At 38.7% G+C, this 19,380-nt stretch overlaps 1 protein-coding gene across 3 annotated transcripts in view; it reads right to left on the bottom strand.

The window, feature by feature from the left end:
- The window catches only part of LOC132193646 (POU domain protein 2-like), a 55,900-nt gene extending 40,007 nt beyond the window's left edge, over positions 1-15,893 (bottom strand). For all 3 annotated transcript variants that reach the window (XM_059614438.1, XM_059614456.1, XM_059614447.1), the window contains exon 1: positions 15,242-15,893. In XM_059614438.1, coding sequence (XP_059470421.1) covers positions 15,242-15,563 — 322 coding nt within the window. In that variant the 5' untranslated portion in view covers positions 15,564-15,893. The remainder of the gene's footprint in view (positions 1-15,241) is intronic.
- Positions 15,894-19,380: the final 3,487 nt, after the last annotated feature.

Raw genomic sequence — 19,380 nt, 5'->3', positions numbered from 1 at the left:
CCGACAATGAGGAGCCGCAGAGTATAAAATTTTGATCGTGCTTCTCTCCTCAGCAGTCGATATATTATATAAATTAGAGAGAAAAATCGGATTCCTCTTCAATTAAAATCCGGTAGTGCGTGTATTTGGCCGAGCCGGGAGAGGCCGTAAATCTCCCTTTACGGCTTTTGAATGGGCCAAATAGGCGCCGTTCATCATTCTGGCCGGCGCAGCATCAGCAAAGAGATTTATGCGAAATTTATTCCGGCTGTCATCGCATTAAATATTTTCATCAGAAGCCGCGCCATCATCATTAAATTCATGCAGAGAGAGAGAGAGAGAGAAAAAATAAATAAACATCTATACGCAAATTTTGAGTTGCAAAGTCTTTCTATAATTTTTAACACCTCTTACTAAATAAAGTACTTTCAAAAAATTTATACACACAATTACTCTCTCTGCACGATTGTCATTTTGATGTACGATGCAGCTTCATTTACATTAATTTCAAGTGCTTGCCCACCTTACTATTCCTATTTTTTCCCACCCTGGCGTTGAAATGATAAATGGTCGTTTTTCACATGAAAAATGCTCCTAATTTTTCTCCTCTCCTTTTCGGCGCGGCACCCCCACATATACGTGCGCTCCTTTTTTAATTAAAAACTGCACAGGTATACGAATACAAGAGGGATATGTATTCAATTATTTATTTTCTTGGCAAAAATCCGTCGGCGGTTGGAATAATATTTTTTGTTAATTTTGCCGGCGGCAAGTTTGGTGTTAATTTAAAAGTTTAGTATAAAAAATGAGGGTTGAACAACCCCCCGGTTTATGTTATACCCAAGGGAGAGAACAAAGAGGAGCTCCCGCCAACGCAACCAAAATTTTAGGGCCGGGGCTAAAAACATTTTAAAAAGGAGCCGCTCTCGGGTATAATTAAGTAGCGCCTGCGAGACGGGTCAATTTTTTCCTGCTGCGCGATGACACATTATGGAAATCCTAACATCACTCACCTGTGCTGCACAGTTTTTTTTCTCCGTGCCCGCCTTTATGACCGCCTAATTGCCACTTTCTCATTAGGTCTGCCCGCGTGTGATTGTTTTACCTGGAAGATGATGAAATGCCGCGCGGAGGAGAAGAATTAGCTCGGCTTTTTGCCGCTGCTTTGAATATTCAAAACGAGGTTTTTCCCGTTACCAAATAATACAGAAAGGGTTCTAATTTATATTAATTATAAACGCTCGGCTTCTTTAATTTAAATTCTCTCCGAGGTTTGGTGCGTTTAAATATATCATTTTTATTTTAATTGACTTTGTATAAATTATCTTTTCTCCAATATTAAATTAGAGGAGCGAGTCGTGAGAACGAGACTAAGAGAGTGTGCCCTGCTGCTTTCCAAAGGTTTTTCATCTAATTTTTATTACACCAGGCCACGCCCTACTACAGCCAATTATTATACACTTCTTCTGTATGTAATGCTCTTTCTCTCTCGAAAATCTCTGCACGTTAATAATAATCATTTCCATTATCAAATTATTAAATCTCCGATTCTCATAAAGCGCTCTCTCTTATAATATAAAAGAGCAGGCGCGCACCTGGACGGTCATGCTCAGCCATGAGTAATTAGCAATGCAGAATTTTTTGCCCGATCCAAATCAGCGCCAGACATGCAAACCGTTCAGAAATATATATTTTGTTCTCATAAATTAAAATTTAAAACAGAACGCACGCGTCCGAGGCGTTATAAATTTTCCCATAATAAACAAACTCCCAAAACTATATCCTATGCTGCTGACAGGAGAGAAAACACGCCTATGATATTTTTTTTTTATTCCTCGGCTTTTGTGTGATGATTTTTGATCCAATTTAAATAAGAAGAAGTGTGAGAGGAGAAGCTCCTGTGGCTTCTTTTTCTCTCTCCGGAGATGATGATGATGATGGTGCAGATGCTCTTTCTTTTTTTCCCATTCTTTCGGCCGAGAGTGTGCTACCGCGAATCTGGCCCGCGGCAAGGATGTGTATATGCATGTGTTTAACGCATTCTTGCCGTGATAGGTGGGCCCCCACGAGGTGTATCACAGAGAGTGACCTCATCGCTGCTTCCACTCCAATTTCATCAAATTATCCTCCATCATTTGAATACGCATTTTCATACAAATGCATTTGACCGCAACGTTAATTCTCTTCGATTTGACTGCTGTTTAGAATGGCGCAAATATGCAGGACGCGCTCGCAAAGGTCGATAGCCCTTCCTTCCTTTCTCTCTCTCTTCATTTCAAACCTGACCGTGTTCTCTCTCGGCTCATGATGTCAGTTGAAAAATGCTGTCAATATATAAATCCAGCGTGCACGCGGCGACATTTTAACTTCTTGATGATGAGGTTGTGCCTGGAATTATTTAATCTGCACGCCCCTCCATGCATATTTTTCGTTTTCCCAGAACTAAATGTGGCTTTAGCGGGGCTCCTTTTTTATACATTTGGCGAGAGCTACCGCGAATTATAATAAACGCGTTGAATTTTTGCATAATATAAATGAAAAAGAGCCACTTTTCATCTCAATAATCCGCAAGTGGGATCCGCCGTCAAAAATAATTTTGCGGCCATCAGGAAAATTGGCTCACCAATTATTTTCAAATTCGGGCACCATTTCAAAATATCATAGTGTAATTTTTCTCCAAAAGTAGAAGAGATCTGTTTGAAATTAAATATGGAAATTATATTTTCTAGCATCTCTCCGTCTGCTCCCAATTTGAAACCTTTTCTATATTTTAATATCCGTGTAATTAAGTGTTATTATGCATAATTATAATTCCAAATTTGAATAACAGGAAAACCCTTCCTCACATGCGTGCTTTCGGCGTTTCTCTCTTCAGTGTTTCATTCTTTTCTAGCCTTGTGCACGTTGGAATCCGTGCAGAAGCTCCGATTAATCAGAACGCGCTCTCGCACCTTTTTCAGTTAATTAACAGCAGGAGTCGAGAACTTCTCTGATGATGAGCAGCTCACACAATAACACCCGTGACGAGACGTGTGTGTGTGTAATGTACCTGGCGCGGATCGAGAGAGCAGCTTCTTTTTCAAAGGTATGACCTTGCATCTGCGGAGACCGGAAGGCAATTAAAAATCGAGAGTGTTGTAAAAAAAAGAGGAATAATAAAAAAAGAGACGACAATGAATGAGAGAGACGCGTTAGCTGCGGCTGTGATTAGACGCAAAATAAATTTTTGTTCCCTTCAAAGCAGGGCTGCGAGAGCAGATCGAGTGTACAAAACGGGGGTGTTTTCATTTTACACAAAAGAAAAGGAACTGCCGCGGCGAAGGGGTAGAAAAATCGAGGTATTTGCGCGGGATGCTGGAAAGGTGGGTTTAGTGGGTGGGTTATGCGAGATGGGTTTCAAGAGAGGGATGAAATGCCTCGGCGAGCGCACAAATAACATACGTTTGGCGCGTCTCGGATATTATTTTTACAATTCCGAGGATAAAAGGAGAGAGAAAAAACTAGAAAAGATATATCGCAAGCTGGGGAGGATTCTCGGCGCCAGGAGGTGAGCGCAAAGGGGATGAAAACTTTTGAGCGTTTTGCTTCAGAATCAATCAAATGGATTTTATGGAGCAGAAAATCGGTAAAAACATTATACGGTGTCATGATTGGAAACGAGATTCCATTAAAGATTTATTAGAAAATTTACAATTTGTAATGAACTCAAATCCAACCAAAAGACGACACACCATTGTTAGATTATATTTTAAATATTATTTCATTTGTACAATATCAAGGTTGATTGAAAAAAAATTTATAGTTTTTGATAAATATTTTTTAATAAATTTTTTACTTATAAAGTTTCATTTAATTTCTTTTTCTATATCATATAATTCATATGAATTTAATAAAAATAAACAATAATTAATTATATTTTACTAAAATTAAGTAATAAAAATAAAGGCTGTAAAAATACTAATTTAAAAATATTTTTAAATTAAAAAGATAAAAAATTGTAGCTTTTTATTTAAAATTTTTTCCAGAGTTAATAATTTAGTCCCATGTCTCCATAATCTGGATCGACAGTTTTCTGTTTGCACAAAATGTGAAATTCAATTTCATACTTGAAGCGCAATTGCTCTCTCATTTTGTACAGAAAGATATAGAAAGAATTTCTATATCTTTTGAGAAAAGGAAGAGGAAAAAGCTTAAGTATCCGTTGCTCATCGCATTGAATTGAGGCGCTTTTGTTGGCGGGGCGGCGCGCACACCAACTTCAAAAAGGGTTAGCACTGAATAAATTGGCAAAAACTACAAAGACTGGACGCCGCCTCCGCCTGCATTTGGGGGGCCGCGCGGGAGACAAAACTCTGCAGCTTATATTCCTCGCTTTTCCACTCGGCCGCACTTGAGGGATATATCAGCGCGGGAATAATAATAAAAATCTCTCTCTAGCCGCATAACAACTACGACATTACGATGCAGCGCCGGCGGCTATTCAATGGTGCCGAAAATCGTGACTCAAGTATCGAATCTCTCAATTATTTTGATCACCGCCGCGTCATTATTAATGTCAAGCGCACACACCGCGCTCAAAGATTTTTCGCGGAAAAATAAAATAAAAGTAACGTTGCCAAATCGCAATTACGCCAAAACAAATGCTGTGCTCGTCGAGCACGGCAGGTAATTATGAAAAAATTAATTACCGACCCGAGCATGAGCAGGTTGTTATTATATGGGTAGGTGCAAAAAAATCATATGCTCGGGCATGGCAACGGCTCATTATTGTTTCATAAATTAATCGTTTTAATAGTTCAAAGGTTTCTTTCGCATGTAAATTATTTTCTCCGTCGGATCACTTTAATTGCCTGAGATGAGCGCGCCGTCCCCCCCCCCCTCTCCTTTTCTTCTACAACAAATAATAATTAATCTCTCTCCTCGCTCCAGTGCGCCGATGGTCCAAACTGCAGATTTCGCCGCGGGCTTTTCCGGTTGAAAAAGAAGTAAAGTTCGGCTTCTTTTGAACTGAAGAGCTGATTGCCTGCATTTTCCCTCTAAAAATAGAGAGAGGGACTGAAAGGTCGCGGCGTCGCAGGTATATGGTTTATATTTTTTACATGGAAAATATGTTTTTCTTCCAGCTAGGAGGCTGCAGCATTAAAATCGCATCAGGGCCTCCGCACCAAATTACATATACCTGTGCCTTCGCATACCTGTGAAGCAAGCACAACAAATGGCAGTGGCGCCAGTCGGCTGAATTCAAACGCGCCGAAAACCACCCCTAAGTACTCGGACACGGACCTACAAGGAGAAAGCTGGTGGCGACGAAAAAAATTTAGACAAAGCATCTCGGCGCCACAACTTGTGTTCGTCTCAAAATCGACATGCTTGCATACAAGAAGAGGGTCATGCTTTTGGTATGCAGCTTATTTTTCCTCCCCTGCATCTTTTTTATGTTTGCAGGGGGTGGTATATTATTTTTCACGATATTTTACCATATCCGGCCGGCGTCATGGGGTCGCCGGCCGGTCGCGCATCTTTCTTGGCATCTCCCAGAGAGGGATGAAGGCAAACCTGTTGAGCAAAATCACATGTGGCTGCGCTGGCGTCAGTTCCGGGGCTAAAAAGGGTCACGGCGTGCAAGCGAGAGTAATTAGGGGCTCGAATATTGCCCGGGCCGAAAACATCCCCGCTGCTCTTTTTAACGATTGTTGGTCGGTTTCAAGGCCAGCGAGAGAGCAGAGGACTAGTGCAGCCAGTGACAGAGCAAAAGAAGGCCTGTTGGAAATTTTGACACGTAAAGAAGAAGAATTAATTCCTTATCGGGCGGCATCTCAACATTTATATTGTTTGTCAAGTGGTATAAATTAGAAGAAGCTGAAGGCATATGTACTGTGTGATGATAATCTCCTCTCTCTGCTTTTTTGTAGTCTGCACAAAAGCTGGATAAATATTTAAATTGTGATGCACCACAATCGGAATTCTCTCTGCATTTAATTATATTTTAAAAAGCAGGAATTTCTTGTCGTTTCGCCATCAAAAAGCAGGCCATTGTTTGCTCGTGTTTTTTTTTATCTCTTAATTGCGAGCAAAATTAATCAATTAACCTCGGACAAAATTCTATAAAATCACGACGAATTAAATCGCACGACTGGCAACTTTTCACTGCTTATTTTTTGCCCCTTGATTAACAGTTTGAAACGCGAGATAAAAAGAGACAAGTTATTTGCACGAGAAATTAAACTGTATGATAGTGGATCTGCGCTGCTCGGCCGTTATAAATAGGATTTTTTTTTCATCCAAGCCACGACTCGTCGACAAACTCTCTCGTTTTGTTGTTATTGAAGCGGATATTTGGGCCAAAGATGAATCTCACGCATGAAATTTGACTAAAGAAGATCATTTATAACGAAAAGCAGACTTTTCCAGGCACAATCGGCTGGAATCATCGAAGCGAGGGAGCCGTACATAATTAACCGTAAGGTTGAGATTTTTCTAAAACTTTTTTATATAATGGTCGCGCGAAAGGCGTGAAATCGAACGCTGCTCGTACAAAAGAGCGCGGCCGGAACACCCTCATCGCGTTACTTTCTCAAAGGGGTAGTTCACGCATGACTTGCTATTAAAATAATCTATCAAAATAATTAGAGGGATCCTGTAGTCGTGACCGGGCTTGAATGGTAGCCAAAAATGCGGCTGTTTGGATATAATAATTCTAAATAACTACTGCCGAGAAGCCCGATTTGTAAGTTATTATGGTTATTATTTTATTCTAAACCAAGCCTAACAAATAATAATTCAAGCATCTCTCTCAATACATGTGCAGAGCATCTTTCTCGCGGTCGTAAATTCCAAAAATGATGGAGATGTTTAGGAGAAATAATCGAGGCGCCTACCGCGGGAATTTCAACGCGCGGTTGCATAAATTTAAAATTCGTGAAATTTCCACGATCTGATTAGATTTTGGCGATCGGCGAGCAGCCTTTTGGCGGGGCTAGTTGCTCACGATTAGTATTCAAATGAGATTCGCCGCGATTTGTTATTCAAAAGCACTCGACGTCGTGTGAATTTAAATTTGCAATCGATGAGGACTGCAACAGAATTTATTCTCCAAGCTCCGAGACTGCAAAAAAGGTTTTCCTGTAAATAAATCAGCTGTGTGTTTCAGGTAGTTTCGATTGCCTTGGAGAGTAAAATAATGAGAGAGCAGAATGAAAGGCCACGGCGCGGCGTCACAAATTGCTGCGAATAAAACGCAACTGTATTTAATTGACAAAAAGCGGCGCTGCGCGAGAGATGCTGAAATAAAGCGGCTTTTTGTGTGTATAATGAATTCTGAGTGATTATCGATGCAAGAACGGTCATTTGACTGACAAGCGGAGTTTTCTCCAGCAGCATGCAGCATTTCGCCTCGGCAGCGCCAGGTTTTGTGCGAAATTTAACATGCTGCGCTTTTTCCCATCACCATAAACAACACCAGATTTCGGACCTCGATACGCAGCAGCAATGACGCAAAGTTGTTGTTTGTCGTGGCTGCCAGTTTTTACTGTTTTGCATTAAGTTTACTTATAAATCCCAACTTCTTGATGCTCAAACTATGCTTGATTCTAAAAATTTTGCATCTTGATAATTACATGCATTCAGTTTACATGAAATTGCATGTAATTACAAAAAACATATATGTTAATCAAGTGACTACTCATTTAAATAACAACAAAATGAAAAATTACATTGTTATCTGGCAAAGTGGCAAAACATGCTTGCCCCGTTATTGCGGTGAATTATTAATAATATCACTTTGTTAATATTAGGGCACCATCCAATAAAACTTTCAAAAATATTGTGTAGATTATTTTGATATCTGCTAAAACTTGTGAAAAAGCAGAGGTTTCTGATGCCGAAAATGATGCTCGTCTCCCTAGCTGCCCACGAGCCTATTATCTGCGTACCTGAGCTATAACCCCTTCATAAACACGCGCATTCACAGCTATAGCACACACTTTTGGTTAGCCGGCTCACTCTTGCAGTCGGAAAAGAGCATCATTATATTGTTATTATTATCATTTCACGGTTCTCACCTGCCGTGAATGCCATCGTGAGCATAATTTTCGTATGCACTCAGAAGTGCGTGAATTATATTCAAATTATTGTCTCTCATTGTCATACACAACTGCTACTTATACATATTAAAAAAAACAAGAGCGCCACTCGGTTCGGCTCGCTTGGTTTTTCCACCGGAGCTGTGAATAATGAAGGGATAATTTGTCGCTTCCTGCAGCTCTATTCAAATTAATGAAAAGCGCGTTTAATTCGATATTAATGTAGATTCGCGCAAAGCGAGGATAAAAAATCGCAAAAAGAAAGCTATACTCATCTGAATTAATGAGAGCGTTGCAAATTTACAAGGAAAAAATATTCGCACATAAAAAATAAATCCAAACCGAGACGGTGACGAAAAGTGTAATTATACTTTATTTCTAATGTGCTCGCGAGTGACAAAAATTTTGCAGTAGTGCGCGCGTAGAAACACGAAGTAGATTAATTAACCTTAATTGAGCACCAACGTACACAGCCCATTGTCTGCGCTCGGCGCGGTGATGATATTTCGCGCTTTTATAATTAGCGGCCGGATGATATGAATGAAATGCCAGCTAGAATGTTATGTATGTGCACATGCATGCGGTCGTCATTAAACTGCGAAATTTAAATTTAATTTTTAATGAAATGCTAATCAGCGTGATAAAAATTCGAGAGAGCCCGGCTTAGAGACGAGTCGCAGAGAGGAAACAACAAAGACAGTATTAGCATTTAAATCGCCAAGGTCTTGTTTTTATGAATTATGTGTATGATTCCCATTCATACCGAGCCGGAATCTCTCATGTGAGATGTTGTGGCTATTAATAACTTCCTCTTTTCCAGGCTCATTCATTTTGCATCAGGACTTCTTTTTTGTATATTTTTCGCTGTTAATTTTTTATTTTTCGTCTCCGAGAGAGCAGATTTTAATCTTCAAAGTCATTAGCCTAGCAAAGTGCGTAAATTTTTTTAGACAAAATTACCGCATTGTTGAACTAAAATCACCGGACGGACGAAAAACGGACATTTGAACAAAAAAGGAGGAAATTCATCGCATGTGCCGCGACAGAAGAGAGGAAATTTGGTGATAAAATCGCCACTTTTCGGCCGTGGCACGCGGGTCTGTATTATAATAAAAATTGTCACGTTTGGAGGGAAACGAGTTACAAAAAACCATGCAGTGGAGGCGGATCAAAGTTTCTCATTTTATATATAAATTACAATACAAATTAGCCAGGCGCAAAATTCAGATTGTTGAATACGATTTCAGTAGTTTTTCGGTGAAAAATTATTAACAGCGAGATAAAGAGACACAAAAACACAGGATGTGCCGAGAGTAATCATAGCAAAGTGACGCTTTTTACCCACGAAAATTCATTTCTGCTCTGCTCATTCGGCATGCATGCATATTATATCACGGCGGTGTAGGAGAAGAAGAAGTGTTATATAATTAAGGTGGCGTGGCAATTAAAAAAGCTTTTAGCTTCTCTTGAAAATCGGCTCTGACGTATTCAACATTCCAACGAGGGCTATAGCAGGAAGAAACGAATACAACTCTGGATATAGTGAAAATGTTCAAAATGCAGTTTTAAATAAAAGGAGAGTTGCATTTTTCGCGGTGCGTTGTAAACAAATGTTTTTCACATCAAGAGCAGAGAATTTTTTCGACCACCGGCAAGATGAATATCAAATGAGCACCATGAGTTTATGTTTAGGTTCATTTTAATAATTCAACTCCGCGGCGGGTGTTAAATAAAAAATGATGATTCATACGAAAGTAATTATCATCAGGAGGCATCTCTTTTGATTATCGCGCTGCAGCTCCCCAAATTAGTCTCAATTAGCATTAAGGTGGCCCACCGGAGTAATTATCTCATAGGTTTATATATGCATGCAACAGAAAAGAATCTTACAGAAGAGTAATGAGATGAAGTTCTTCAGTCAGAGGTGACTTTGCTGTAATTTGTCTAATTTTTTTTTTTTTTTGGAATATATATTCAAATTTAATATAGAAATTATACGGAAAGCGCCCAAAAATGTTTTTAATGAGCAATCTCTTTTGAATTAATTTCATCAAAATTTTTCGTATGGCTGCTGTTATAATTTAATATAATTCGGTCGGAGGCGAGCGCTTATAGAATTATAATAAATTATAATATCTGCTGTTTATAGTCAAATTATACGTTGAGCTTTTTGGTTTCGGAGCCGTGCATATCTAATGATATGCGCGCGCTCTCTCTCAGTGCGATGCTACTCTTTCTCTGCTCTATCTCTCTAGCATTAATTCATATATTTGATGATAATCGTCTACGGAAAACAGGTGCACACACGATTATGCATTCGCTCCCAGAGAATTATAATAAAAGCGGAGCGTTTATCGCTGCCGAGCGAAAAGTTTCGGCAGAGGGGGCCTCCAGAGAAAAGATGAATGTTTCGAAATTGCACGGAAATCAGCAAAGCAAATGTAACCAAATTTTGTAATAATATATAAGGGAGCAGCCATTGTTGCTCTGAATTATCATCAAACTCATTTGCAATTTCATTCCAAATGCGCTCTTGCTTGTTTTTATTACTCTTGAACAAAAAACTAACGAAACCGTCGGCAAATGGAATTATGATAATAATTATACACAAGAGAGCAAATTAATATTTGGATTTTATTATTCTAATTACACCTGTCCCGGACGGTCATAATTTATGCAGTGCTAACTTATCAGCTAATTGCAAGACTGCAGGAGAAGGAGCGCATTATAATTCGTATTTTGCAATTAAGTAAGCATTTGTTTCCGGTTTCCTCCGCACCATGTTTGAGCAAGGAGACTTTAATTGAATATTTTATTTATTCACTCTTACCAGTTGGAATGCACTTGGCTCTAAACAAAGTTTTCTTTGGAAAAAGAAATTTAAAAAATTTAATTTTAAAAGAATAGAGATTTCTTTCTTGCTCACATAAACATCGCAGTTTCAGAATTGATGACTTCTTTGCTGATTAATTGATGGAAATTTAAATTCGATTTCAAAATTAATTTTACCCGTCACGCCAATTTTAAATTGATTTCAGCAAAAGTAACTTTGTTCTTATTTGCTTCATCTCTGTGTATAATTTTTGCTAATCGAGCAGCGTCCCCGGAGGTGGTGTGCAATTTTACAAGCTATTTTGTCCAACACCAGTAGCGCCTGTCTTGAGGATAGATGGCTAATCAACCCTTTCCACGTTTGGACGCAACTCACAGCACAATGTGTATAATGTTGTTACGAAATAATAATAGATACACACACACACTGGCTAATACCAGGCGGAATAATGCCGGCCGCTGATGGCCCCGAGGCTGCTCGCGCGTTTATAAAAAAGCGGCCGCTGCTCTAATATCTCCCGACATATTAGTTTCATATTCGGGCCTCCTGTAGAGCTTGGATAGATCACAATCGAAAGCAGCACACTCGAATCATACCAACGTTGTAATAATAATGATAATAAAAAAGCGTGTGCGTATGTGTAGTGCGAGCTGAGTGATTTTATCGCGAGAGGGAAGCGGCGGCGGCGCCGACATATACAAAATATATTGCATAGCAGCAGGGCACTTATTTTTACACGAAGAAAAAAAAATATTAAAAACTAACGCTGGCTGACCACCGCAAGTTCCTCCCTGATATGCAGCTAATTAGGGGACGGCTGACAAAGATCTGGGAATTTTTATTCCGAATGTTTCAGCCAAAAAATGGAATGCAACGGCTTATTTCATGAATTTTCGCAGAGGTGGTCTCTTGCATGCTGATGAAAGAATTTGGCATTTTAGTGAAACTTCCTATAAGATTCCATCTGCATCTTTAAATTCTTTTCAATTTGACTGTTCTTTCATCATTTGAAAAAGTCTTGAATAATTAACAAACGTATACAAGGGGCAGTGCCAAATATTATGGAACTTTCACATTTTAAATCAAATCAAACTTTTAAATTGATGTGTTTTTTAAAATTTATTGAAAACTTTTCATTAAAAAAACATTTAAAAAAATTACATAACGCGGAAATAAGATTTTATTGTAATTTCATTAATGTATGTTTATTAATTTAAAAATATATATAACTCGAAACAAAATCTATAAATGAAGCAAAATATAAATTAATGATAATTAACAACTTATATAAAATTAACTATAAATAGTTTAAAAAATATTGTAAATCTGAATTGGCTAAACGGTGAAAATCAAATTAAAAATTCACCAGCATGACTGAATTCTAGAGTAAAAATGTAGAATTTTAATTAGTAAATATACTTTTCTTCCACAGTAAAATGTGTGCAAGAGTTTTTCGAAAATGCTGTCAAATTTCATAGGTGGAAAATGAATTAAACTTGTAGTTTGGGGCAGATGCATTCAGATTTCAAATTGAACGCGTGGCATCGCGGAAATAAAATATTATAGAGCATTGTGGTCGTTTCGGTGTGGGGCTGTTAAGCGCAGGTGTGCTCGCGGCTGTTGACCAGTGGTCATCTGCCTCCCGCACCCATTCAAATGAAATAATACAATTTCGTAGCTCGCATCCCCTATGTGTGTTGTAATTGCTCAGAAGCGAGGTCAAGCACGCGGCCATTATTGCTGCTGCACACAAACTCTGAAATGTTTCAATTAAGCATCCGCAGCACGAGCCCGAAATTTTCCTTTACTGCCAAAAATTGCTGCTTTTATTGCAGGCGGCTGAATGCGACACACATTTATTGTCTTCACACCGCCATTGTCAAATGTGTCAGAGTTTGGCGCTGCCGCTCTTTTATATAAATTACAAGACGATTTGGGGAGCTGAACCTCCTTCGCTTAGAAAATACAAACGCTTTACTTGGCTGGAATATTATTTATTTTTCTATTTCAATTTGAACTGTTAACGTGCAGTGTATTGTACGCGTGCAGCCAGAGCTCTTAAATTGAGGCGTTAATTGAATCGGGAGCACATTTGCTCCCCGTTTTGTTAACACAGTTCAATGTTAGGGAGAGGTGAAAATTTTGCTTCGCTGCTTGCATTTTTTTCCAAGCTATAGAGTTACAAAACACAAGAGAGTCAAACCAAGCGCGTTTTAAGCTGGGGGCGTGATTTTAAAGGCAGAGATTTCAACGCGCTCATAACTCCAAATTTACATAAAGATGTAGCAAACATATAGATTCCAAAATCAAGGAAAATTTCTAAAAATCATTTTGTTTATTTGAAATAATATTATACATATGAATTTAATGTTTTTCTACTTAAGTTCATATTAGTTTAGCACATTTTAAAAAATATTGCTTTTTCTTGGAATAAAATTGATAGTTGCAAAAATTTATCAAAAAAACTGGATTGTTTTCACGGTTTTCTCAAAAAACCAATCTTGTTGTTTTTCTTCATATTTTCTAAGATTCAAAAAATTAAATCTTAAACTATACATTTAAACCAAATAAACGGTTTTATAAAACTTATTGATTTCAATTTAAAAAAGTACAGCACCTCCAACTTGATATGTTTTGGTTAGTTGTCAATTTCGTGGGTGTTTGCTGGCGTTAAATATATTTTTTGTAGTCCGTCTGTGTGCCGATTTTTGTGCGCTAATTAATTAAACAAAGGCAAGGCGCGAAAACACGAGAGCTCACACATCGCTTTACTGGGTTAATTATATCTGTGTGTGCAAGTTCGTGGCGCGCGGCGAATGCAACAAAAAATGCAGCCGAGGTCTGCATATATGTGACAAAGATCTGGAATCCTCTCTCTTTTGTTGCCCCGTCCGAACATATACACGAATTGTGTAGAAAACTCATTAAAAATACCGCCGACTTAACATTCTCTGCATATTAAAATTCAGACTTGGTTGGTTCGGCGAAGAAATAATTAATCTGGAGCTCGTTAGAGGTTTAAAATATGCAAGGAGAAAAAAAGAGAGGGAATAAAATTAAAGAAAAAGTAGCGATGATGAGATTGTGATCGAAAAAGAGTTTTGCGTGAAAAATGCAGTTTATAGAGATTTCAATTTTCCAGCTGATCTTTTCTTAAACCGTAATTTGCCACCAAACTCCAAATCCTTATTTATTCTCAGAAAAATATCCTCCCCTAAGCGGCTGCAACTGATGCAGCTTTTTCTTCTTTTTCTTCTTTAGTGGCTGCTTTTAAAAATATTCATAGCACCCTCGCATTTTGCTCCACAGGTCTGTATCTATAATAAATAGAACGCCGATGTCCTTTTTATGTAAAAAAGAACCCCTCTGCGAGGCGCGGCTTAACCATAACAAACTCTCAAAAGAAATTTGCCGTCCTTCTCGCACCGTTTTTGTGAAATCGGAGCTATGCCGTGGGCATGATTACCGCGGCGTCGCATTCAAATGGGAGAGAGAGAGAGAGAGAAGAACCGGCGATAATTCATGTCTTTTCGGACCATGTGCGGAGCAAAATGCAACAAAAGTGAGATTTTTACAACTGGCACGCTGAATGCACTTGGCTAGCGGCAGCTTGCTGTGCACCCGCCGCCGCCGCTTTGAAGATTTTCCGAGGTGAAACGCCGCTGGTCAGGGCCAAAAAGATGGTAATTCTTTGTTTGCGACCGGCAAAGTAGAGTGACCATTTTTTAGGTTCGCATCGCACAATAGCCACTGATTTTCTCTCTGATTGTCAAGTGTCATCATTTATCATTTCCAAAATTTCATAAAAATGAAAAAAAAATACAAATAGGAAAAAGGAACAAATTGAGATGAGGGTAAATTGTTAATATCTTTTTGAATATCGTACCTTTTATTCTCCTATTTTGAGGCCCATTTTATGGAAATTGAAATAAATTGATATATTTTGTTCTTTTTAATTTACTTGATTTTATTAGAAAAAAATATTAAATGGTATTATCCTGGGACGATTGCACGGTTCTTCCTTTAAAAATTATTATATGTTATAAAAATTTACTATGTTCGGTAAAAGTTGCAGAAACAGAAATTGATTTTAATTTTTTAATCAAAATTTGAACGTTTAGATGATAAAAACAAAACTAAATATTTTATTTTTAAATAAATATTTAACATTTTGTTTCTTAGAGAAGAATTTTAATGTATTGGATTCAGAAACTGAGCGAAACTGCTGGAAGACTTTATAAATATTTTTCCGGTCATTTTTATGATTTTACGTTTTTTTTCTATTTTAAAACAATTTAGCACAATTTTTGTAAGTCAAAAAACAATTTTGAAATTTGGTTGTACTCACCAATCATCTGGTCTCTGGGGGATGACGACGAGCCCGGGCCATTGTCATCGTCCGAGCTGGAGGAACTGCACGAGTGGACACCGCGTCCGGGGGTGCCGGCGGCGGCGGCCAACACGGACAACTGGTGGTGCTGGAGGTGCCGCTGCAGGTGGCGAAGGTGCGGCGGCGTGGTGTTGTTGTTGTTGTTGTGGTGGTGGTGGTGCAGGTGGTGCGGGGCGCTGGTCACACCGTCCGGCGAGCTGGTGACCTTGTAGGGTTTGACCTTCTTCTTCATGGCGCCTTGCACCGAGAAGTCCAACGGCTGTTCCTCGTGTAATAACATGTGCTGCGCCGAGAAGTGCGTCGTGGTAGCGGCCGTCGAGGTTGCCAGGGTGAGAGCGAAGAGGGTGGCCTGCGTCCAAGGGTCGAAAACTCACTCTGTGCTCCGCTCGGAGGGCATCGGCGTGCCGTTCTCTCTCTCTCTGTACCCCTCCTGTCAACACACCGAACCGACACTCACTAATTGCACTGAAATTATTTGCGACAAAAATCTCTCGTGTTCGAGTTCAGGGGGTTGTGGTTCAAGTTGTGACAAGTGCAGCAGTTCTTTCGCAAAACCGAGCGGGTTCGAGTGGTCCTGTCCAGTCGTGAGCCGTTCACGTTACCAACTAAAGCGAACGCGCTCTTTTGCCACTAACAAGTCCCCCCCAATGCAGACCCGGTCCCCTCCACCCTGCGCGCTGGTACCCGCCCCTCTCCCTCCTTTGGTACCGCTCGCTCGCTCGCAGGCTAGCGCTGGGACAAATATTCGCACCGGCCGGTGCATCGCTGACCTTCGACCCCGTCAGTCAACCCTTTCGTTCTCATCGAAAAAAATTTGAATTTTTAATGCTAATTTTCATTTGATGGTTGACGGTGGTGATGAAAGGAGGAAATGATAATGTCGGCTTGATATCTCTCTCGCGTTGTTCGATTTAATGGGTTATGCGTAATGAGGAAAACCGCGAGCTGATTTGATTATCCTTCATGATTCATTTATTCCAGCTATATGTATTGAAATAATTTGGAAATTACTAATAATTTAACACAGTGATTATCGTATCTGCTTTAAAGTTTTTTATTTATTTCCTGAATTAATCTGTTTTGCATTAATAATCTTGTCTCCCATAAGGGTGTATTTTAACTGTATCAGTGAGGAAGAGCACTGGATTAAATAGCTGAATACTTTTCAACACTTAAATCTTTATTTCTTTTCTCCAAGAGGAATAACAATTTCAACTAAAGCATTTATTGCTTTTTTTTGTGAAAATAGTTGCAAAAATTTTGCATTGGAAGAAAGACAAACAATTTTTGTGAGAGGGAGACATTGTTGAAATTCTAGTTAAATCAATAATTAAAATTATATAAATAGACTAATAATACAGCTCAAGTTTTATTTTTCTTAAAAGCAGTCGATGGAATCTATTATTTTTTAAAGTTATTAATTATAAGAAAAAAATAATGTAAAATTTGACTAAATGATACATTTCTAATCATATCAACAAATTCAATGTAACTAAATTTTACCAATTTTTTTATTATTTTTATTTCAAGAGGCTGATGGTTTTTGCCTAGCTTGCTTGACCTTGAGTTTTTTGGGAAATATTACATGAGTCAAGATTCATTTCGGTGAACCACTCTATTTGAATTGCTCCGCTCTGTATATAATTATGATGGCAGCGGTTCAAATGCACCTTTTCGCTTTTCCCGACCTCCAACTCATTCAACCATTCCATTTAATATGACTTATTTTCCTCCCGTGTTGTTTTTTGGCACCGAATTTTTTCAAAGGCCGTTTCCTCTCCGATCTCCATTAGGCTTCTTTTTAATGGATTTTGTTGTTTCCTCTTCTCCTCCCGGCCGATTCCCCGAATCGTCAGGCGTCCCGCTCTCTTTGCTAATTTGTATACCCGACCAGCAGAGCTCAAAGGGAATGACCGCGCGCAGCAGTTAAATCTCGTCGACCAGAGAGAGATGCTTTTTATATGTGTTGTGTGACAAGATCTTCTCCCAAGAGAGAAAGAAAGAATAAAAAGACCGGCCGGCGAGCGACCAAAGCCGCTCTTTTTGTATGCAAAATATTTGGAATAGCTACTAGAACATTAATTATACAAAAAATATACATAAGTGCTCACTGAGTAGGTTTTTAAATTCCGTATGTTTTAAAATGTTTCTCTTGTTTTCCGCGAATATCGTTTGCATATTTTAAAGCTATGCGTCAGCATCACAGGCGGTTGATGTTCTATTTTGACAGCAGCATTTGAATATCCGGAATTCCATGGTGATCGCACGCTACTGATATCAAAAGTGGAACTATAACTTCAATCAATTTGCTATAACATAGCAAATTAAAGTAAAAAATATCTTTTATTTAATGAATAATTTTTATTTCAATTAATTTCAATTTAATTTTATTATATATTTCACTAAATAAAAGACATTAAAAATAAGCAATTCATGGGTTTTTATTTATTTTGGTAGAATATTTTTCTTGCTTTTTTTAAATGAAATGAGTCAAAATATAAAGTAAATTAGTATAATGTATTTCTCCAATATATATATTATCTTTATGTATCTAAAAATATTTTGTTACAAGCTTTGTCTGTCATTTGAATTATTTTTATGGTTAAATTTTCCAATAATGCACCTGCATGATTAAATAAACAAAGATCAATTGTAAAATAAGATTAATTTGTTAAAGAAGCTTATTTGTATATATCCACAATATAAATTTTTGTACTCATCATTAATATCTCAATTAAGTTTATTAATATTATAAAATAATCAATTAAATTTCTAATAGGTGACGCAATTGACGCAAAAAGCCAAAACGTGATAAAATAAAAGACTTACGCTATCCTAAACTGCACTAATCCGTTAAAGAGAGATAAAACCTCCTCTTTTCCTGCCTCCGCGAACACACACCACGCCAATATTTGCATACCCCTGCGATGATTAACCGCGTGGCAAGCGAGAAAAAGGTATGAATCACTTCTCGCCGCGTCCTTGGACAACAAAAATTTCTCTCTCCGCCGTTTCATTCACTGTAACAAAATAAAAAAGAAGCTTTCTGTTGGCAGCAGGAGAGGCTTTGATCGTGGCATAGGGGATTGTTGCGGTTAGCTGCGGCGGACCTTTCGGTTTCCTGGAAGCTGCGATCATTATTTTAATTCCAGCTCTTCGGGCAACACGCGCCGCACCTTGCAACCCCCTAGCTTGAGGCGAGATGCGCGCAACTCGACGGGCAGCCAATAAAATCTGCATACATTTGATTTGAGAGACGAGTGTGCGCTGCCGCGACTTTTCCGCGCTGGCGCCGCTCCGAGAGAGGAAAATTCGCCCCACCATCGCCCCGGAAAGTGCGTATAAAACGCGAGCTGTTTTTTCTGCACCAATACCCTTCGTCATGCCTCACCCGCGCTCTCAAAAAGTTTAAAATAATCTCATTGGGTAGCGCCATCGCTCTCTCGGCAAAACTCTCTTTTTTCTATATAAAAATAATATTACATAAGGTGGAGAGAGCAGCTTTCCCGCTTTGATCAGTTCAGGAAAAGCAAACAAATAACGCGATAAGGCTGCGAGTATATTGCGCGAGGGGCCAAACGATTTTATTTAATATAAAAAGTCTCTGCATTTTTGGCTACTCTAGAACCGCCGTTTACATTAGGGAAGTCGCGACGAGCTGCTCACTGCATGCTTTTCTGCCGCCCGGCCAGCGCATGTTATTTGCTCTATGGTCAAACGAGTATTGATTTTAATGACCAGATGAGATATGAGTGCGCAGTATTCCAAGCGCAGCGATTTCTTTTAATATCGGTCCATATTTTAACACCCCATGTTGTTTCATATGGATGAGGCACTTCTCACTGGTTTTAAATGATAATAATAATTTATTATAATGAAAATATTTTCTTCCTGAACAATTTTGGAATCAGACTTCAAATTACCAAACAATTAATTTGTTTTGGATAAGAATGTGCTGTAGTGGCACATTTTCGCTTCCCAACCAACCTGACCAGGGGCTCTCTAGTAGATTTAGTGGTGCACGCATGGGCCCCCCAACCCCCTTGAGACCTTGCCCTGGCCTTGCCTTTAGTTATTGGTTATTTTAAAAAATAAAT

This window comes from Neocloeon triangulifer, unplaced genomic scaffold (genome assembly GCF_031216515.1).
Source record: "Neocloeon triangulifer isolate White Clay Creek 2 clone unplaced genomic scaffold, ASM3121651v1 ptg000001l, whole genome shotgun sequence".
Lineage (NCBI taxonomy): Eukaryota > Metazoa > Arthropoda > Insecta > Ephemeroptera > Baetidae > Neocloeon > Neocloeon triangulifer.
Note: the sequence above shows the minus strand (reverse complement) of the source record. Positions and strands in the feature narration are given on the sequence as shown.